The 22,987-nt window shown below is 37.1% G+C and overlaps 1 protein-coding gene across 13 annotated transcripts in view; it reads left to right on the plus strand.

Annotated features, from left to right (window-relative positions):
• RBFOX1 (RNA binding fox-1 homolog 1) overlaps positions 1-22,987 on the plus strand; it is a 1,108,850-nt gene that overhangs the window by 1,080,426 nt on the left and 5,437 nt on the right. For 2 of the 13 annotated variants that reach the window (XM_033517813.1, XM_015642733.2), the window contains one exon: positions 12,664-12,716. The exons of the other annotated variants lie outside the window; for them this stretch is intronic. In XM_033517813.1, coding sequence (XP_033373704.1) covers positions 12,664-12,716 — 53 coding nt within the window. The remainder of the gene's footprint in view (positions 1-12,663; positions 12,717-22,987) is intronic. 13 annotated transcript variants of the gene reach the window in all.

Genomic DNA, 22,987 nt, shown 5'->3' on the forward strand with positions numbered 1-22,987 from the left:
GTTCATTTTAAAATTATTTTAATTTAGCTACCTTTGTGAAATTATTTATAGGAAAGTGCTGAAATATAGTTCAGTACAACTGCTTGTATCTGCTCTTCTCAATGTAATTATCATCTGCTCTCCTCTCATGACACTGAAAATTCCATATCTCCTTATACACTTACTTAGTGTTCATATGAGCCCCTGTTTAATTTAATTACACATGAACTGCATTTACTGTCTGTATAAAAAAAAGATGATCAAAGAAATTGAGTACCACCCAGTTAAAGCAGTGACACATCATGGAAATACTACTTCACACTAATTTATAAAAATAAGAAAAGCTTTATTTTTTTGGTCACCACTCATATCCATTATGAATGGCGATGTTCCATATTTGAAAGGCTTCTTAAGTCAGGAGATGGAAAGAGGAAATCTTTAGATTGGAGACATTTTTTGGTAAATTAAAAATAAAGGTTGACAGAAAGATTTGGTACTCCAGAATCAATAGACCAAGTCAATTGATAATGATCACTGTCAGAGGGCTCTATTTGAAGAAATGAAATGGTATCCTTGTTTGTCACAGTTGGAAATATTGCTGGAAATAGGTGTGGAACAGATTTACAGGGGAGAATCAGGTGGCAAGGAAATACCATTAAACCAATCAATGCAAACCCAAAGTATTTGTCAAGACAGATCATGTGCTCCTAAAACCAATTTCCTAACAGGGGTAGGCCTGGCAGATCTCTCCAGTCATTTCTTAGGATCATAAACCAAAAACAAACAAGTACATTTTGTTTTATTTATGAAGCAACACAATCACTGGATACAAATTCAGAATTCAATTTTTATATTGTGGGATCTAGCATACATTAAATTGCATGTACAGATTTGAAGGTCTTTGCAAAAGTGGATCAAAAAAAAATATGTTTAACTTGCCAAGATTTAAAATATTTCTGATAAGTTTTCCAATTAGTATAAGTCTTAAAAGGGGACCTATTGGTCTACATATATTCTTCATCAGTCTGGAACTTGCCTGGCAAACTCTCTAAACTGAGCATATTTGTAAAAAGTAATTGTAAGGATGCACAAAAGACACTAAATCAGAGGTCAATAAAATGTCTGTACATCTCTTATTCATCTTTCACACAATATTAAAAAAATAAATAAATAAGAAATAGTTGTTAGATTTCTGTCCAAGTGTGAAGAAAGAGACACTAGCAAGGACATCCAGTTTTGTATTCCTGAGGTAGAAGGAGTCGGAGCATGGCAGTGGGGCGTATTGTCATTTTGTCATTGCATGTTCACTTGGTGTTGCTGGTATGTCTGTAATGCTGTACTGGATTTGACAGATCCATCACATAGCTCAGTGAATGGCTTGCTTGAATTAAGCCTATGGGCAGACTTATTCACGTTGATTGGCTATTGGTTTTGTGTTTTATGATTTGATTATTGCATCTTCGATCGGAGTAAGAAAAGCGTTCCTTCCGCGCATATTAACGTTGTCAGCAGTATTTGTGCAAGTGTGCCTGGGAGTGCAGTGAGCAGAGCCCTGGCAGGAGGAAGGCAGCCCTGTCTGAGAGGCAGAGTCACCCCCCTGTGCTGCTTGCTGTCCCCGTGCAGGCCCAGGTGTGTTTATACATGGATGTGCTGGATCCATATATACACACACGTTCCCATCCATCCCACACCCCCGGCAGCGGGCTGCTGCTCTCAGCACCATCCCCTGCCATAACACAGTGCCAAATTTAAACTCACTCCAAGTATGGGGACATTCCCACTGACCTCTTTGTTGTCTGGATTAAATCTCTCATCACTGGAAGCTGACTTTTTTTTTTCTTCTTTTTTTTTTTCTTTTTTTTTTTTTTCAATAATAAGGCATATTCCAAAATACTTTGCACATAACACTTTGCAGTAAAAAATATGTTTTGGTTTTTTTCCTCCCACTATCAATTTGTGTTACATGTTCTGTGGTTATACTAGGGTTTTATGAAATTTGAGAGAGAAGGTTTTTTTACTCCAGATAAAATCCTGATATTCTAGCAGTTTACATTTTTGACACGTCTATGTGGAGCATTCAGTTTTTTCAAAGCAGTAGTGTCTACAGAAATAGTTTCATATATTTTTCAGTTCCCTTTGGGCAAGTAGTTGAGGGTAATACTTGTTGATATTTGTGTTCAGGTTTTCCTAAAATAGAATAGGTACAGATTTGATTTATATAGTAAACATGCTCATTAAAGAATGAAAATTTAGAATGAAGAGTAAAAAACCACAAAATATAAAATGTGAGATTCTACAGCTGAGGGGGGGTTTATTATATTGTGGACTATATAATCTTCTATTTTATGATTAAACAATGAAAACCACTATATTTTTATTCAAATTATTTTCCCTTATTGAAGATTACTAGAGAGATATACTAAAAATTAAGGTTTTGATTGCATATAAAATATAATAGCATCTTGAGACAGAATTTAATTTTCCATTAAATAATTTTATAGAAGCATAAATATTCTAAAATCTAGTACCTCATTCATTTCATGATTGTACTTTCTGAGATTTAGGAGAAAAAGCTTTTCTACACAGTTTTAGTTTCTGAAGGAATCAGGTTGGGAGAGGAAAAAAATTAGAATATAGTGGTAACTTTTCAACTTCCAGCTGGAACCTTCAAACATTTGTGTGTTTTGCCATGCCAGTGGAATTTTAAATGGGAAGGTTGGGTGGATGATCCATAAGGAGGAATTGTACAGCTCATATTGTAGGCTACTCAAATTTTGACAATGAAAAGGTTCAGTTAGCACCTTGACCAGGTACAGAGGTTGTGTTTAGCTTTTCTAACAGCAACAGACAGTATTTTTAACACTTCTGTAAATGTTTAGGTTTGATGTGATGATGCTTTACTGGTCTAGTTGTTTGGTTTTTCTCCTGGACAATCCTGAATGATAGCTAAAGCTTCTTTATTCCCTTTTACTGCAAATAAAATCAGATTATTGCCTTGGCTGTTACAGGGAGGTAGTGGGTTTGGCCATCTACCCATTAGAACTTCATGCCTGTGTGATCTCTGGCAAACCAGAGGATCACTGGCACCATGTTAATATTTCATAATCCATTTTCAATCCAGTTCATTCAGAGTTTTGGAGATGACTGGAGTATATGACTCATAGTATAACTGTACCTTTTAGTGAAGAGTTAGAAAGTAAAAGTGAATGAATATGAATAAAGAAAATGTTATAGAAAAAAAAGAAATCTAAGTTTTCGAAATTCCATGAGCAGGGACTTTAATGGAGTACATTTTGACAGGAATTTCCTGAAATGAAAATATGTTGCATAGTGTACTTCCCAGTAATTGAAGCATGGTTTGTTTTAAAATATTGCAGATATGACATTTTGGGGGAGACTCAGGGAGTTACATTAACGTAGGAAAACATTGCAAACAATTTCTTTTTGTAGAACCATAATCCTCTAGCAGTGCTAGGAAGCTGCTTTGATGTTTCAGTACATTCCTCTGCTGGGGGGAATTAACCTGTTTACTGGTACTTGATTCACCTGTGTGTAGTTTGACTGTTCATGTAACATCCAGGGAACTGCTAAAACTCCTCCACCAGCTCAAAACTAAGGGTGTATGGTAGTGAAAACTTAGTGCTACTGCCCAGAATGATGGGAAACACCAATCATTAAACTTCTGTCGTGCCAGAGCTGGTTTCATTCATACCCTGCTTCTACTTCTCTTGCCTTTAATCTCCATTCTCATTCATTGCAGTATCAAGGGATATTTTAGGAATACCCTAGATGAGGAAAGGCTTGGCTATTACTGTGAAGTCTGTTTTGACATCCATGCAGGGAATCATGAAGAAAAAATTGGGAGAGAAGGTAGAGGTAGACTAAAGCCCAGATTTCCATACCTGCCTTCCTGATGTGCTCAAAACTTAGGATGCTCAGTACTTTGGCTGCCAATTTCTTCTTGAACATAGGGAGAGCTGTTAAATGCTCATCATGTTCCAAAAAAAAATAATAAAATCAGTGAACCTATCCTGACATTTACATCTCAGCTTCAGTATCCTCTCTTGGTTTTATTTAATTCATCCAGCCTACGTCTGCTGATGTAGCACAACTTTTAACTTGGGAGTTCCTTATTCTGATGTAAAAGCTCATAGTAAATAACTGTGATTATGAATATATTAATTTGATGAATTTTCATACATTTCTCTAAAAGGAGGGTGGGAAAGGACTGGTTAACATTTTTAAAGTAGGAATTATCTCATTACTAGCACATAAAGACTTCTTTGCTCTTAGAGGCTATTGGAAGAAAGCACAACCTCAAAATTTTTCAGTGTTGTGTTCAGCAAACCAGATAAACACGAAGTTGGGGAGTTACTGAAACATTGATTCCTGATCCAGCAGAGCAAAACTGTTCCAGGGCATTGGGTCAGTGCCTGTGACATGATAGACCATAAGAGTTCCTTTGGACATGGCAGTGGCTAATTACACACTTCCCAGCTCTCAGGTCGTTGGCTTGAGGGGCCAGAGAGAGGCAGATGAGGACGTGCTCTAAGTGCTGTCAACCTGAGTGCTGTAAAACCAGGCAGGAATTAAGAGCATTGTGCAGGAGGCAGGCAGAAGATAAAGGAATGGAATGTGATTAATAAAACTGGGATGACATGGATACAGTCTGTATGGATTAGTGTAATTTGCAGTGTGCTCTGGCAAGGTGACGAAGTATTAGAAGAACAAACTTTAAATAACAATGTTGATGAAATTAATCAAGAAAGAGGCAATTTACATCCTTGCATGTTTTTACTGTAGCGTTTCACACCTCTGAGGATTTTAAAGCATTTGATTAGGTATTTAAGTAGATTTTTTTTTTCATATTCCTTTGGGCTTGTCAAACTTCTGATACTCTAGGAATCCACCTGAGGCAAACACCAGATTGTAAGAATACTGCAGGAGTGGGAATAGAATGTTTATCCATGTATCCTAAAGAAAATTTTTTGTGAAAATTGCTACAGGCTGTTTAATATGCATGCATTAAATTAAAAAAAAAAAGAAAAAGTAGGGACTTTGTTTAAACCAAACATGTATGAGCTTCTAAAGTTTGTTTTGTTTTTTCTGAAAAAAAATCTTAAATAATCATGGCAAGGTTTCCACACATATGGTATTTTAGTTAAAATATGAAAAAAATTATGCTGTTAACTAATTTGTAAAGTCATTCCAAAGTTAATAAAATGTAAAGGGAAAGAATTCTTGTTATTCATAATTTCTGAAGTTTGTAATTATAGCTCTGTATGTTAGGAAACTTTATAGTGGAGAAAATGGTGGTTACTGGTAAGCTGTAATAATTGTTATGAAATCAGAAACAAATATAAAGTATGTTTTTGAGGCATTATTTTAAGGATGCCATGATATACATAAAGAACAAACCCCCCAATTAAATAAATTGATATTTTTTTTAAGTATTTTATTGAATAAAATACCAATCTTTTACACAAGGCTGACTTCAAAATGTTCTTTGTCCTAAAGAGAACAAACAATATGTCCAAAATATAGTAATAAACAAAATTTTCAGATATAAATATTAAGACTTCAAATATAGCCTTAATTTAGTAGTTCTGGATCATAATGACATTGGTTTATGTTGCTGATGTGGAGCACTTCTGAAATAAAATTACTGCACTACTTCCTCAAGTATTTAATTGAAGTGCACAGACTGTGTTAATCACACTAAAGGGCAATAATTTTGGAGCAGATGTGGCATTCTGCTATGGATTTGTGTAGTATTCAGAATTTCACCTATTAGGTTTTACTTTAAAATGTCCAGGTCTACTTAGAAACCACATGTTCCTCTTGCAGATAAATATTCATCCTTAGATTCTGTATATTACATTATTAATAACAAATAGTTCCATGCTAGGTGTAATATATTGAATAATCGTACATCAAAAAATTCCACTGATGCAGCAGGTAATACGAGTTAGAGCCAAGTCTATTGCTATAGCTCTGATTTAAAAAAAAATAAAAATAAAAATCAGGAAATAAAATATGTAGATCAAAAATACAAAAGATGAAAGAAGGTCCTACAGATTTTCCTACTGTTTGTGATGTAAGATATTGTCCACATTCTGGCAATATGTTTAAAGTAAGCTTTTTTTTTTATTGTTTTTCAACAAGAGTGCTAAGTTGGAAGGTTGCATCTGTTTGCTAGAAATATCCTTTATACTGACTTTGAGAGTGAATGGAAGGAGACAGAAGGGGAGTTTGTGTCCAAGGCACTGCCATGGCAGAATTATTGTATCCACCTTGTGTACAGGGTGGACATTTCTCCAATCTGCTTTACAGCATCAGCTTTGGGCTGTGCTGAAAGGAGTCTCTCTCTTCTAGGATTTGAGTGGGTTGTTTAGCTAGTTCAATATCAAGGCTAAAAAAGATGCCTGCCCATCTGCTGGGGAAAGCCTGAGCTAAGAATACAAATTATGAGAAAGCACCTTCTGTTGACCATTTTTCCCTTTAGGTTTTTTTTTAATCCCTTTAGGTTTTTGGGTTGATCTGTTGGTTATTTTTTTTCTCTCTGAATAAATGAAATGATGCAGGCATATCACTGGGTTTGGAGATGCACACATTGGTGTCCAGACGAGCTGGGGGTCGTTGTTTTTTTTTTTTTTCTTTTCTTGAAGGCATGTTTTTCATAATTGCAAAATTACTTTTTGGTATTCAAACAAATCATTTCTGGTCAAGAAATTGTGTGATTGATAGCAGGGCGAAATTGAATGAGAGATTTTGTTTCTTTTCTCTCTCTCCTGCTTTGGCACACTGAATTTTGGTAGAGACATCCTGCCATTGGCTAAAGCACACAGAAATGTCCTGTACTGAGCACAGAGGGGACACAGATGGGAGCAAGCAGAGGTGATGAACGTGGCAGGGGAGTGAAGGGCTGGCTTGAGCTGCCTGGAATCAGGGCTGTGGTGCCATTTCAGCCACCCTGGGGCATAGGAGGGAGCTGAGAGGGACACAGCACCTTCTGCAGTGGCAGCTGAGCCCGGGCAGATGGACGGGCTGGGCAATGCAGATGGGCTCTGGTGTTTTGTCTGCAGCAGTAGTTACAGAAATAGCCACATTTTTTTCTTTTGAGTCAGGGTTTTCCTCTATCTGCTTCCAGGGCTTGCCTCAAAATTTCAGGAAAGAAATGGTGTGGAATGATGGATTTAGGAGAGCATTATCTTGTGATGAAAAAAACAGAGGACCTCAGTGAAAGCCAAATACCTACATCTTCCTCTCTGTCTTGGCATCATTGTTGGTTAGGTTGAACAAGAAATTCTGCAGAGAAAAAGAACCTGACATTGAAGAAATTAGTCTAATTAGCTTTCTAATGCACATCAGGTCAAAGAAGTTACTGTCAGTGTTGTTGAAGCTTGATACCGCATGAATTATTTATAGTTTTATTCTTATTTCATTTAATATATAGGTATGGCTGTGAAGTTGTTTCGTTGTCTTTGTGTTGTGATTCAAATGCTATGGGTATGGTAATGTACTTTGATCTTACATTAATGGGAATATAAAGCATGATAATAGCAAAATCAACCTTCTAATTATAGTTATTATGCTAATATTAAAAACTTTAAATTCTTTGATAGCCTTGATATTTAAATTTAGGACAGCAGCAGGAGACAGTTAGGAAGGACTTAATAAAATGATTATAAAGGGAAACTTTGTCCATCCTTGAATATTGCAGAAACCATTCAAGGAGCCAGCAGTCAGCTGTATTAAAATTCATAGTGAAAAAGCCCTCAACATCAGAGTCCTCACAAGAGCAGCAAAGTCTTAACATTTAGAGCATGAAGGAAGTATGTAATAGCTTTAATAATATAAAGGAGAAATATACAGAGGTATACATATAACTCTGCTGGGAAAAATCCTTGCTGCATGCGATAGTTAGCACCGGATCCTTGGGGAACAGAGTTTGGAGCAGCTCCAGGAAGGGAATGCAGTGCTTTTGGTTAAGCTGCATCAAATTTACCAGCTGAGATTCTGATCCCTGAGTTCTAAATACTGGCTTTGTTTGTCAGTCCCACGGCAGTCCTCCCAGAAAAAGTCAACTGATTAAATGTAGTTTAAATCTTCCCACTGTAACTTCTGTTCAATATTGTGTTTTCCTTCATCCTAATTTTTGATGTTCTGGGGCTCTGCACCGTTTTCAGCAGTTGCTGTATTTTTGGGTAGGGGTCTGAACCCCTGGGTTAAGCAAAATTATTTTTGCCTAGTTTTGTGAAGTTTGTCAGCAAAGCCCAGGAATTCAGATCTATGAAGTATAATCACTGTATGTTAGTGGACTTTGATTTATTTTACATTTCAAATTTCCTAGAGCCAGTGCAACTGATTTCTTAAAATCCCCTTTGGCCTCTAGTATGGCTTCTGTTTTAAGGAAGCTTTTCTGCTGAGGAGGAGGGATTGGAAACTTCTGGGAGTCGTGGGTGAAATTAGGTGTGTGCCAAAATTTTCTTGTCAGTCATGTGCTGTATGAAACTGGTGAGAGGTCTGGGTGCCACACTGCATTTTAGGGAGAGGAGGGTACACACAGAATTCTCACTAGCCCCACGTGCCCTGCTGGCTTTTCCACCCATAATGACCTCAATTTATAAATCCCCAGACACCTGGGAGCTCTGGACACCTGAGGAGCAGCAGGAGAGAAAGGTGGTGAGAGGCTGGTGTTTTTTGGGGAGTGGGGACTAGTGCAGACACAGAGAAGCTCGTCCTTTCCCAGGGTGGGATGACTCCATGGAAACTTTTAGAGGGAGCACTCAGGGTAGCAGTTTATTCTGAACTTAGGTTGGAATTGTTTCATCATAGTTACATCCCCCAAGTCATTAAAAAAAAAGAGCATCTGAAACCCATTCTCTGAATCTCTTCTTATCTTCTGGGTTCTGAATTTTCCAGTAGTAAAGTGGGCAGATCATTTACAGGTCAGGTATTTCTTCACAGAAGTACTTGTGCATATTAGACATCCATAGCAAGGACAAGGCTCAGGCTCCAGTGATTAAAGAACATAAACCCCTCAGCATATATAAAATCTCTATTCTATAGTATGGCATGTTTTCACCAAATGGTTTCAAGAAGAGAGAAAACAAGCATGTAATGTCTTGGATATGCAAAAGGTCTGCTGGATAGAAAGAGCAGGTGCCAAAAGAGAGAGGTTTCTGTCAGATGTGGGGCCTTAGAGGCACACATTTGTTACTGCCAAAGGGACTAAAGGGAATGGAGCAGAGGAAATTACAACATATTCAAACCTTTGAAGATAGTGTGATGCAGGCTCAATAACTACCCCAAAGGAAGAGAGCACATCTAAATCATTTAACAGTACTTCTGTTGTCCTCCCCTTCTGTTCTTGTTTTCAGGATATATATCAAATGTTTAAACATTTATTTTTTTTTTTAATTTCAAACCATCTTTATTACCATACCGGTAAAAAACGAGTTAGTTTTCAATTTGCTAGAAGAGATAAAAATGGATTTGTAGGCTTGAGAGAAGCAGTAGTATGCAGAGTGTTTGCCCTTGGGAAGTAGCTGCTCAGCTGGAATCCAGCCATTTGGAGACCCAGCAGCACATTTTCCTGACCCACACTGTCTGGGAGACATCAGAGAGCTCAGACTGCCAAAGGGTGCCACTCCTGCACTTAAAAGGACTGCACTTAGCCCAGGGTGTGAGGATCTGGCAGGTTGAATATATCCAGCTGTACATTCAGATCAATGTATTTGTCATGTTATCCTTTCAGGTTTTTGTTTTGGTTTGTTCTTTTTTTTTCTATCCCACAGCCAGTAACAACTTTTAAAATTTTATTAAAAAAAAAGTTTCTTTTGTTTAAATCTCTGTTCTTTTACATCTGAATTATTAACCAGTGAACAGTGAAAATTTGGTTCTATACTTTCACTGTTAATACACAAATTAAATTATGGAGGTGATTCTGTATCTTAATTGAGCAGGGCTTATTGTATAATAAAGTTGGGTCCGCTTACAATTCCTGTACCTTTTTGAATCATTAAAAGTGTAGCAGTGATGAGGAACACTAAACCAACCTAAAACACATCATGAATTTTCATCACACCTTCCTTGTGAGATTTTCAAGCCTTGTATGCTCAGTAGAGTCAGTGCAGAGAATTTCCCTTTAAAGGGAACACTCCACACCTGCAGAGGACTGGGCAAGGTGAGCTGTCCCTGCCACCTCTGCTCTCCACCTGCTTCAGGGCAGGAGGGATTGGTGCACCCCAGAGCCAGCTTCACTCCAAGGGACTCCTTTTGCAGGCTCTGGGGCTGTCCACACAAAAACCTTCTTTAGCCACCAGCTGTGAGAGCTGTGATGCCTCTGATGAGCAGTTTCCCCTCTAGGTCTATGTAAGCACCAGTATGGAATTTAGCTAAATAAATCCTGCCACTATAAGAGCATTAAAGCCATCAAAGTGCTTAAGAATTTCCAGTAATTGCTGCAAATAACCCCTAATTAGTTATAAAATATTGAACTGGCTTATTGGACTCCAGCCTGTAGCCTTTTCATTCTCACAGTTGCTATGCTGACCAACATTTAACTTCCTACCTTTAAGTCATGTGTGGAGTTGAGAAATTACTTTTACAAAAGCAAAATAGTGTCTTCCTATGAAGCAGTATAACAAGAGATGTTTATAGTAGTTGTTTTGTTTTTTTTTAAATAGGTATCACTTTGGGTTCATTTTCTTTTTTAATTAGTTTTTTCCCAGTAATTAGTAAAGACTTGGTTAAAAAAAGAGTAAGATTTCAGAACAGTTTCAGTAATACTTGTCATTCCAAAGGACAAATTGCAGTTAGTGTTCTGGGGTCTCTCTGGAGGTACTAACACAGCATATTGCCCTTGCAGGTAATTCTGTATTTTAACATCTGAAGATAGAGAATCTGTGGCTGAATGTTCCACTGTTCTGAGCAGAGATGAACAAAAGGAGCTTCTCAGTAACCACCTTAGAGGCAGTTTTTAAGGAAAAGTGATCTTTTCATTTAGATGAGAGGACAATTTAACAACTTCATAGAAATGAGTCAGGGTGATTTTCTGTAAAGCAGTAGCTGGTAACTCTGCATTGCTACTGGCTCAGTCACTTTTAGGCAAGCCTCTAACTTTCCCTGCCTATAATTATCACAGAGGTGGTAGCAGTAAATACAGTGACAAATTATGCTACCTATGAAATACAGAGCAGCTGTGTATTTTAATGTAAAATTTATCCTCCTTTGTTTTTTTTAAATTCATATCTTTACCTGTTAGGTAAATCTCATTAGCTCATTAAACTGTTGCAGATGACAAAATAAAGAGCAAAACCACCAACTGAACTTAATGAAATTTGTAAATGCAAGAATGTATAATTTGATCACTAGGTTCATGCTGACAGTGTCAGCATTTCTGCTGGGGCAGAGGCAATGATCTACTTTTGAACCTATGCAATCCTGTCCCTGCAGTCCAGACTGCACATTCCTTGTTTTGTTTTGGATTTATTCCCTCCCCCCCCAGATTGTGAACCTCTAAGTAACAAGGTTCACAGATTTCTAAATGAGAATTTCAAATCTCTTGATACACTGGAGGTGAAGTAATAGAAAGAGATTTTGTTCCCTTAAGGCTTAACTGGAGGTTTTATTGCCCCTGAGGGACATTTGCTCCTGCATGGTTTTCAGTAGGATGCTCAGTGCTGGCAGAGCTGTTTTTCCAGGCAGTCCTGGGCTGCATCCCTTGGCTGCTGGCTGTGAGGAGCACGAAGGCTTTGCAAAGCTCAGAGTCAGGCTTTGCTGAGCCTGGCAGGGCAGGGGCTGTGTGCAGCTGGGAGGAAACCACAGCCAAGCCTTAGCTCTGCACCCGGGCTCATTAACCCTGCCCAAAGCCAGAGCACCCCGGGGAAGCTGTGGATATGAATATAAAGGAATCATTTGATGCTAATCCTTAAACGTGGTTTCCACTAACCCGAGTCCTGATTGCCTAGATTTCACAAAGGACAAATCAGGATTTGTGCCGTAATGAAGTTTTCTGCATTTGGAAATATTAGTGCATTTAGGGTTTCTCTTTTTGTGTCACCTGGTTTAAAAAAAGAATTTTGCAAGAGAAGGTTTATATTAGATTACTCATATCTCTAGCTTATTCTCCTAAGATTCTGCAAAAGACTTTTCTATGTATTTGGATGACAGTATATGAGAATATACTATGTCATTTTTTAAATAAATAGCAGAAAATTAATTTTCTGATTGCAGTCATATTAGACATAGATAAAGTAAAATATTTTAATTTTAATATCCTCCTTTCAGATGCACAAAGTAAATGGCAATTTAATTTTTTTTCAAAAGCGCTTTTTACATATTTTGCAGTAGTGCCCTTTAATAGCTATATCAATATATTGTTTTATTTTTATTAGACTTCATAAATATATTGACATATCTGTAACACTAAACATGAAGCTTCCAATGCAAGAGTTTGTACATAGTCCATATCCAAATGTCACCATTATTTCATTTAAAAGATCCCAGCATGTCTACCTCATGATCCTTATAAACTCTATAGTACTCAACACTTTTTCTTGCTACATTCATTAAAATTAAGCACCCTTCCCCTACCCCATCTGTAAACATCAAGTCAATTGGCAGCTAGCACATTTCCCAGTCAGCAAGCAGTATTGTGAATTTTATCTTCTCTTGCAGAAATCAATTCGTCTTCGTTGCAGCAGATGAAATTTCTTGTAACACCTCTGCAGGTAACAATCATTGATACTTCTTGATGCATCCATCCAGGTCTCAATATCCTTTTTCACATGCTGCATTTAATCGTAAGACAAAGCATAGGAAAGTCCGTCGTATAAGTCTTTGGAATAGTTTAATGAATTTATAGCTTCAGCCTCTAGGTTCTGCCGTATAAAAGCCATCAGGTTATTTTGCTGACTTTGGTGTTTTGTTTCCAGTTTAAGTATGGTATGGCCTAGTGTGTAAGGATATGTTAAACCTTCTGATGAAAGCTTCAGGACTGTGACTTTCAAAAGTCAAACCGAGCAGAACTGCTGAGAAGAGCCAAGGCTTAGATGTGTGTAGGACATTGTAAGTGCTATAGATGTAACAATGTTCTTTTCAACTCGTTGGGGGCAAATGGTGCCCACGAGGGTATTGCAGACCCTAAAGCACTCACAAAGTCTATCCTATGGATGAGATAGTGGGAGAGAGGGTCTGTGCCTTCAGAGGATCGCTCTCTAGTAAGTAAAAAGTCTCCATATACTGTCATGTTGTAAGCCATGGGTACAGAAGAATGAACAATGTTTTTAAAAGGTTTATTTATATTTTATAAAGATATTGAATATGTCTAGAGGTTTTCTGTCTTTTAAGCAATAGAGTTTGAACAAGCTTAGTCTTAATGCAGGTAAGGATGGTGTTATGTTACTACATGAGAGATCAAAAGGCAAAAATAAATAGTAACAGTGCTGGGACTTACTCTGCCAATAATGTTGTGCAAAATCAAAGTTCATAGAAGCTTCTCATATTGAAAGATGAAAGGGTATATAGTGTGAAATCAAATGTTGGTATTAAGAAGTGTTTGCTGATAAGAGTGTTATAATAGCAGAAATAAATGAAAGGTGATGAGATTTCTGTTTGTGCCACGATGATCTACATAGAAAAAAATAGAGAACATTTATTTAAGGAAGAGATGATCATAGCTAAACCAAAATATGCTAAAATTGTCTCTATGCAGGTTGTAGCATCGTTGGTGGTAATCTGAAAAGTTCTGCAGTAAAACATGATTTAACATAGATTTTTCTGAGTCCTATAAATTATGAAGTAAATACATTCTGAAAAGCCAACATTTGTCACATTCTTCATATTGCTCAACTTGGATTTTGGCTTTGGTTATTTCATTTGAGCTTCCTGCTCAGCTCTTCATTGGAGTGAGCTGTAGTAGGGAGGCTGCTAATTTGTAAATCTAAGCTTCACTAAGAATAAATATATTTATTTTAGCAATTTTTAAACTTGGAATTCTTGAGTCAGATGTGGGGTCTGTGTGTCCAGTTTTGCAAAGTGAATCATTCTAAGCCATAATTCTTGTTCAAGTAAAGAAATTTTTTTCTCTCAATTCAGGCACAATTTAAGTGCCCAGTACTTTATTACAGATATTCCATATATCACTTCTTTAGAATTCCAATCAAAATATATTATTCATTTAAAATATAAATTTCATTTATCAGTGCATTCAGTGAACTTTACACAAAAGGAAATGGATCTCTGTATGTATTTATTAAAACTTTTCAGTTTACCAGTTGATTACCTATGTTGAATTGATTCAACAATAAGGTATTTTTGCTAGGCATGGTTTTGAGCATATGATAAACACATCCATCACAGGTGACTGTAGGTGCCTTTTTGTGCACTAAATATGAAGGAAAAGCTGATGAAAACCTGAGCCTGCTGTTTCTTATATACCTAAGTTTCAGTAATAGAATTTGAATTACTTTTGGCTTCATAAAAAAGTAATTCTCTGGCCACTATTCCTGAGTCAAATTGCTAAAGTTGAAGTTGGTCTTTTGGATTTGTAAGTTGATTTCCAACTATTTTATTATCTGATGTTTTATGTTTTAATACATGGAACAAACAGAGAGATACTTTGAGAACCAAAACTAACCTTCCTGTGGTTTTTCAGATGCATGCAAAACACCTGCAGTATGATTTTATAGTGCTTTTTTAGTGCTCCTAAACTCAATGACAGTAATTCTACTGTGTTTGTAAAGTTGCTATCAAGTGAAGATATTTATAAGCATGCTCAATGTTTGAAATGTGAGTATATGTATGTTTGTACTGCCTCCCTGTAAAGGATGTGTGTGTTTGTGGATTACAAATAGTAATATATAACTGGTAAAGCTTTGCTTGGAACATGATCATCAATTGGAAATGGGAGGTCTTGGGTGGTTCTGCTGGTAATATTCACTCTTTTCTTCTCAATCCTTCATCATTCCTGCCAGAGGATACTTAGCCCTCAGCCACATGGTATCTTTTTTTATTTGGGAATAAAGCAGTCTTGAGTAGATGAATGTGTTAATGAGCAATTTGTGTCCATAAGCACATTTCTATCTGTGTATCTCTGACTGTTCTTGAATGCACATTACAGAAGGGAAACCTCCTCAGATATCTGACAGAGGGATCCTTCCATGGGAAATTTAAAAGCATTTCACTCTTGATTGCATCCAGTGCATTCTGAGGCTAAAAATAATTACTGTTCAGAAGAGAAGTTCTGCACTTCTGGGATAGATCTTCTCTGGCAGACGTGATTAAAGGGTTTGCAAACAGATCTGAACTAGAACAGAGACAGGGAAACTATCAGAAAGTGCCTGTTGGTTTGATGATGGAATTTTAACAAGGATCTCTGAGGACCTTCCTCTAGCAAACTCCTGACAGTAGGGGACAATTAATCCTGAGGTTCTTGTCTGATGGAGGCAATGGGCATCTGTCCTGTCAGTCTCTGGATAAATCAGAATGAGACCCAGAATAAACCTATGGTTTATTTACGTGTTGACTGCAGAACATTGTTCATTTTGCAGCCTTAGCATTCTTAGTGAATTTTTCAAATCAGTGCTCAATCTACTTTTTTCTCTTTTATGCTTTGTAACATCAAAATTTATAGTTTGTAAAGACAAAACATTTTTAGTGCCTTTTGCAAATGCATTCTCAGATGTACCTGCAAATGACATTTTATATTTTTTGTGTAAAAATGGGACAGGATTATTATTTTACATTATCTCTCCCTCTTCTTCCGGTTTTTAACTGTTATTCAGCCTTAATGTGGAAGCAAAAGAAATGCACTGCTGATGCATGCTTGCTATTATTTTTCTCCCAAGTGTATTTGCAGTTTATGATTTTGAAATAACAGAGAGAAAGGCAAGGGTATACATAAAGCTAAATTTGGAATGAAGTATGGTGGAAGTGGATATAACATCTGTCCAATTGTGACTGTATTTATTTACATTTTTGGACAGAATCAGTCCCAGGAGGAAGGATTCTGTGTGTGTGTGTGTGTATGTCTGCATGCAAGTGAAAGAAATGCTTTATAAAGCTTTAGAAGTTGACAGTCTTAAATTAAGTTATTGACCTCCATTTGGAGAAAGATACAGTCTCCAAAATAGATTAAACATTTTGAAAGGTTTAACTTCATAACTCCAGGAAAGACGTTGAATAAAAGCAAGCAGCTTCAATAAGCAAACCATGGGGGTTGTGCTATTGAAATATTTGAAGAGAATATTGGCCATTTCTAACAAATACAATTGCTGCAGTCATTGCAATTTCCCTGTATACTATCATTAACCTGTCAGCACTAACACTGCCACAAATTTAATTCATTGAACAATAGCAAATATGGAGATAGTTATGTAAAACAAATTAATATTTTATGGAGGGCTCTAGAATGGCTGCAGTGCCTGTTGTGGCAAACTTACCTGTGCCAGGGTAGGTCTGTAAATAAGTGCAGCCAGTCAAAATTTTGCCAGACAATCTTGCATACATGTCATTGACCTGCTCATGTGTCTGGTAGGAGATACTACTCAGATCATACTCTTACAAAGGAATTTGAGAGTCCAATCCAAACTCTTTGGAAGAATGCAGCTCCAGAGGTGTTTCCTTCAGCCTGTTAGAATTGCTCTGTGAAGACATATGCTCAGTTAAGAGAGGTTCTTCCCTTTTACTACTGCTGCCAATGGGTTTGACTTCATTTCATGAAGCAGTTTGGAAAATAACCATTTTCTATGAGATGCTTTTATTATGATGCTGTGCTCTTCTGCTAATCAAATAAAGAGTGAAGATGAAGGAGCATCTCTATGGTCTTTGTGCTAGTATTTATTTAAGGCTGTACTGCCTTTCCCTGTGAAAAATAGCAGATACTGAAGCTTTTGCTCTGGAAAGACTAGGAAATGTTGCACTAATGCACAAAATTAAACTTCTTCTATAAATTCAAGTGTCCTTTATGTTGGCAGTTTAAACTTGCATTTACTGCTGCTATAAATAGTTGCTTATATGGAATTCCATTTGTTACAGCTTTTACTGCTCTGGGTAGTTGTGTGCTGAAGATGTTCAGCTCTTGGACCAGTTGATAAAAATCAGCAAACACTTTGATTATCCTGTGTTGTCCTTTCGTGAGGTTTGATTAATTCCTTTTTGTCACCCAGTGGGAGCAGGGCAGCCCTGGCTGGCGTGGCTGTCATTATCTGTGTGACAGCTTGCCTGCACGGTGCTCGCGGTTCTGGGTCAGTTCGCATGGCTGCTCAAATGTGACAACATGACAAGATTAAGGAAAGCTGAGGTCCTGTGATTTGTAAATGGAGGATTTGCAATGTGAAGCTCCTTTGATAACAGAAATAGTGAATAATCTGTGTTTGTCCTCAACAAGTGCCTATAGGCACGTGTGCATCTCCTCTGCTGGTTTTTTAATGAAGCAATTACATTGGTTTTTCTCTGGTAGGCTAAAAATAGAGCACGTGAAAGATGGTTTGTGTGTGTGCATGCATGGATCCCTATATACAAATCCATTAAATGAGCAAGGATTCAGTTTTAATATCTTGAGATTACCATATTGCAAATGAACATAAAACAGTGCTATGATTGCAGAACTTTGACACAAAAGAACATTCATCAGAACATGATCGATCACAAAAACTGCTTTAGAATTTAATAAATAAAGTACCCAGTATATTTATTATTGAACTAGGTAAGAATTTCTTCAAGCTTTATTGCCCCTAAATATAGCAGCAATAGTAATAAGTAAATGCTTTACAGACCTAAGAAATTCTTTCTTTTCATTGGAATAGAGCTGGGCTTAGGTGTCACCTGATGGCAAACCTCAGATTCCCCAGTGGCTTATTTTAAGGGAGTTTAAATAAAATCTAAGTTTCTTGGACAGAAGCTACACAGAAAGTTGGTGCATATAATTCTGTTAGATTTTTGACTAGGCATCAGCTTCAATTCCCACCCTGGTGTGAATCCAGAGAGCAAGACTGAAACTGAATGAGGGTTTTTAAGCTGAGATCTGTGCCTAGGACTGCTCCAGGTTGCAGTTATTCAGCATCTGCTCAGGGCAAAGTCACCTGTGCTGCTGTTTTTTACCTTTCTGTGTTTCTGCAAATGAACTAGTACCAATCTTGTTTATTTAAATGTTTTAGAATGTGGCAGCTCAGCTTTGGCTGGCTGCAAACATCTCGCAAATTTTAAAAGATACAGGCTAGCAAACAGAAGAAAAATTAAAACCATATCTGAGCATCAGTGAAACTTCTGCAATATATGCCTGTCAATTAGCAAGGAAATTAACTGGCCAAACTGAGATGTGACATACATAAATAAACAGCCAAGAACTGGAAAAACATCTCTACAGAAAAGTCTGCTTGGGCTTCTCTATTCTCTCCTTTCTCCAACTTGCAGGAAAAAGTAAACAGTGCTTTTAATATTTCATCAATGACATATTTATGAACATCCTTTCACAGAAACCTTTCATTATTGCCCTGTACCCATGGTAGACCCTGGTCAAGTTTCTTATCTCTGTGAGAACCTGGGAATGTGTTAGTACTGTAGTGATAGGAAATCCCTTATGGCTCTGCAGGCACACAGGAGTTCAGCCCTGCAGTACACCTTGAAGTTTCACTCTTTACTGTGCTGCCTGTCACTTCCCAATTCTTTCTCTGCTCCACATCACAAATCTGTAGCACATTATAGGTCATGGAAAAGGAAGATTCTATGAATAAAGTATGGGGTGGTCCTCCCTTGTACAGTGTGCTCAGTGTTTGATAGCTTGCATTCAAAACTTGGCAAGGAGAATTTTAGCATTCTTAACCTTTCCAATCGAGGAAAATGCCTGGAATCTCTTCTTATGAGCAGATTTCAATTTCCTTGATCTTAAGTAAAAACTTCAGAGCCATCTTTGTCCATTGCCTTCTGAGGTAGAGAGAGACCTGTTGGTGATTCAGGTGACTGAAATGCCCAGAGTCCCTTGGTGTTTGTATCAAAAATGAAGTTAATTATTTGGTTGCATGTTCTCAGAACACCACAAGCAGAGGCCATCCTATGGCAGTGGGATAAATTTTAGGTTCAAGTGCTAGGGTGCAGCAGGTTTGACCCACTGCTCAGCAGTGTGCTGTGTGACTTGTGTGAGCTGTGCTGCTTGTGCCATCTCTATTGGGATCATCATAGTTCTGTGGCCAAGAGGAAGAGCACCAAGAATAGTTCATGTATTTATGTGGTATTAAGGCCAGGTAACCCTTGCTTTCCTTGTATTCCTTCCAGAAGCAATTTTATGACTTAATTGTTCAATTGCAATCAAAGCAGGTAAAGTGTGGATAATATTTGGGAAAAGATGGAAAGATGAGCTATCCAGTGGTACACAGGCTTTGATTGTAATATGGCTGAGGTCAGAGTTAGATTGAGCTGAAGCAGTGACCAGGTTTTTACTTCTCTCTTTATACTTCTTAAGCAGCTTCATCATTTTTTGTAGTTTCTCCAGTGATATGTAGACTTGAAAAAATGGGGGGAAGTTGATAATGATAAGTAAAATGTGTGTATCAAATTATTTAAAATTCTCCTTCTATACTTCTCAAATCACTTGAGGAAAATGTGTTAACTTGGTTCATATTTTATGTGGTGAACTTTTCATTATTAATTCTGTTATTAAGCCCTATAGTGTGTATGTTATTTAGGAGCTTCTAAATGTCTCCACTACTGGAGCTCCACTGTCTGTGTATGGAAATACAGCCATATTACTAAAGATTTTAAAATCCTGAAATGGCAATTACAGTTAGAGAGGCACAGAATTCCCCAATTTTTGGAGACTTCAACACCTACTACTGATGACTTAGAGAGATACTTCCTGATACAATAAATCCCACAATTTCCCTTTTTTAATTACTTTTAAAAAAATTTGATCAGTGAACATCAAATTGGCTTTTTATGTAGTATTTTAGCATTTTTAAACCCTCTGCTGAAAATGATTGAGGAGATTGAGGCATAGCATAAGTAAAGAACATGCCATCTATTGGTGGATGGTTTATGGCTGTATTTACAGGAATCAGCATGGCTACACTGGGTTCTTTCCTCAGTTATTTCCCAGGCAGTTGTTAATCCAGCTATTTAGGATCCAGCACCAGTACGTTAACAAAATGCTAGCAAACATATTTTTTCCCCATGATGTCCTGAATGCTCGTCCCAGATCCAGTGGAAAACAGAGGAGCATACCTTGTTCTAGTTAGTGATGCATCAAAATTGCTCATCAGCTGTGTTCTGAAACAAGAATTTGTGTGTATTGCTTCGGATACATTGTTTTATCATCCTGTAAAACACACAGAGAATCACAGCGACTATTAATTTATTCCAAACCTTACCATTGGCACGTCCTAAATTTCAGCAAGTTGTTTACCTAGAATGATAATTCACAGTGTAAATTATCACAAAGCATTTAAATGCCACTAATTGTAATGAGAAGTAAGCACGCTGGCATGAGAGTGAGTAAATGAAGCAGTGTGTGTGGGACTGGAGCAGCTTACTGATTTGCAGTGTGACAATATAGTTTAAATCCTCCTTCCTATTTTCAGCCTGGAAATCAGAATCTATTCTGCTAACCTTCTGAGCTTCTAAATTTGGTGTCATGCAAGGGCGTGTTTAAAAATTAGCATTTAAAAAGAAACCCACTTGCTTTAAGTTTAAGCTGACACTGTTCCTTTCCTCTGTGGAAATGAAATTTATTAATCATAATAAAACCATCATATTCTGAAGGTAGAGGTCACCCTGAGGAGAGGAAAAAAAAAAGAAGTCTATTCATCACAGAGGAATTTCAATGCATTTTTTTCCCAGATAATATCTGAGCATGTGTTCTTTCCCCTTTGGAACTATTTTCATCCATGTTTGTGCTTACATGTGTCAAGTGTATTCAGGAGCGTGCAAAAATGAAAATTGTGCGGTTTAATTTTATATATTTTCTTTTACAGAAGATTTGAAAGAATTCCTTTTACATTTTATTTTGTGTTTACATCACACACATTTGTTTAAGTGGAATTTCAATATCCTGTAAAAGAAAAACAAGTGTTTGTTATTTGAACAAGAATGTAAGCGTCACTAATTCTGCAATAACATTTCTATGTTAATATCACAGTAAAAGCTTTAGCATTATCATAATATAAATATAAACCATTCTTTTTAAGGAGCAAGGATTAACTTTGGTCACAGTTCTCACATTAGGATTTCTTCACAACTCTTGTTTTAAGAAAGAGACGTGGTTTGCATAGAAGGATGAAAAAAAAAAAGCAATGTAAAACACTGACAATAAGTGATTACTGCTTTGGAAAAAGGGTAATAAAAATGTACTCAGAAGTCAATACTGGGTTGAAACAGTCATATTTTCACCCTTTGAAATTGCTTAATGTGTGTGTTTATCCATATTTTCCCTTCAGTTGTCAAGATTTCTGTTGAATATTGATATAATAATATTATTAGCAACATGGTACATTACATCAGTGTTGTAAACTTGCCAGTTACTTCAGTAGTTGGCTTCAACAGAATAATAATTTAATACAGCCTGAGCCCTGGGGCTTCAGCCTTGGTCCTTCCCTATAAAAGGCTCTTGCATTTGGGCCACTTAATGCCACCCTAAGTGACCTGTTGGACTTTGTTTTGTGAGGCAGTGGGACCAAGCCAAGGTTCCTGCAGGAATGGCTTGTAGGATGGAGGCAAAGGCACCCCTACCACTGGACCAAAATTCATTAATTTATTTTTAAAAAATTAAAATAATATTTAAAGTACATAATTAATGCATTTTCTACAGATATAGATTTACAGCCTTTGCTCAGCATTGAAGTGATACCAGATAGTCAGGGAAAAAAAAAGCCCAAACAAAAGATACCAATTCCCATTGCTTTAAGTGTAATAATCATGGCATTAAATCATGTAAAATAATAGTACATGCAATTCCTCTTGCATGTTACTGTGGACATGAGGGAAACATGTCTACCTTTAAATTAATTGTTTTCCCTTCCTAGATGTTTTCTTACTGTTGGAACAAAATTTGGCTGGAAAGAATTAAAATTATAATGATATTCAAAATTCTCAGACTCTAAAAATTGGCACAGAGCAGTAATGCCTTCTTCCCTTCAGTGCAGATGAACAAGACACAAGGGATTCTGTTATGGTTCTGTCCCAGCTGAGTGTTTCAAATCCCCAAATCATGTTTGCACCCTACTGGGGAGGGTTGCCCAGGCTGAGGTTTATGGAAGCTCTTCCTAGCAGAGAGGCTCCAGAGTGTGGGATCAGTGTCAAACCTGCCCAGAGAACTCTCAAACTGCCTTTGCAGCCCAGGAATCACCAACTCCTTTACCCAGCATAGACTGATGTGAGCTGCTTTCCTTCCCTGCTTTTACAGTGGGAATTGCCCATTTCCTTTGTTGAGTAATTTCTGAAGATAGGTGTTCTTGGATACCAAGTATTTAAGTAGAATTGATATACAAATTTAATCCCTTACTCATCAATACTTTGGAAGCAAAAGAGGAACTAATGTATTTTATACAAGCCTCTTACACATATTTTATGGAGTTTCAGACCAGGTCTTAAGGAAAGCAATTGCCTAACACACTGCTACCCCTGGAATTTCTTGTATCCCTCTGATAGCAACGAGGACTTCTCTCCCCAGATCTAAAGCAAACACAGCTGTGGGGTGAGATATAGAGGCCATGCTCATCAACTTGGGGTGCTTAAATAAATTAATTCATTTGTAATGTATTATCCCTCCATAGGAATTTGGATTTACTATGTAAACAGGACAGCACAACTGAAGGCATTCATCTACGATGGTTGCACTTTGAAATGAAACCTCCAGGCTTTAGAATGCTTTATAAGAACTTAGGTACACTTACATTTGCTCAAAATGCTGCACTCCTGCTGGGAAAAATAATGCCCAATTCACAATGCTGAATATGAACAATTGTACACTTGGAAGTTTGTACTTAATGAACTGTTTTCTACTTTTTTCCAT

The sequence above is a fragment of the Parus major genome, chromosome 14 (genome assembly GCF_001522545.3).
Source record: "Parus major isolate Abel chromosome 14, Parus_major1.1, whole genome shotgun sequence".
NCBI lineage: Eukaryota > Metazoa > Chordata > Aves > Passeriformes > Paridae > Parus > Parus major.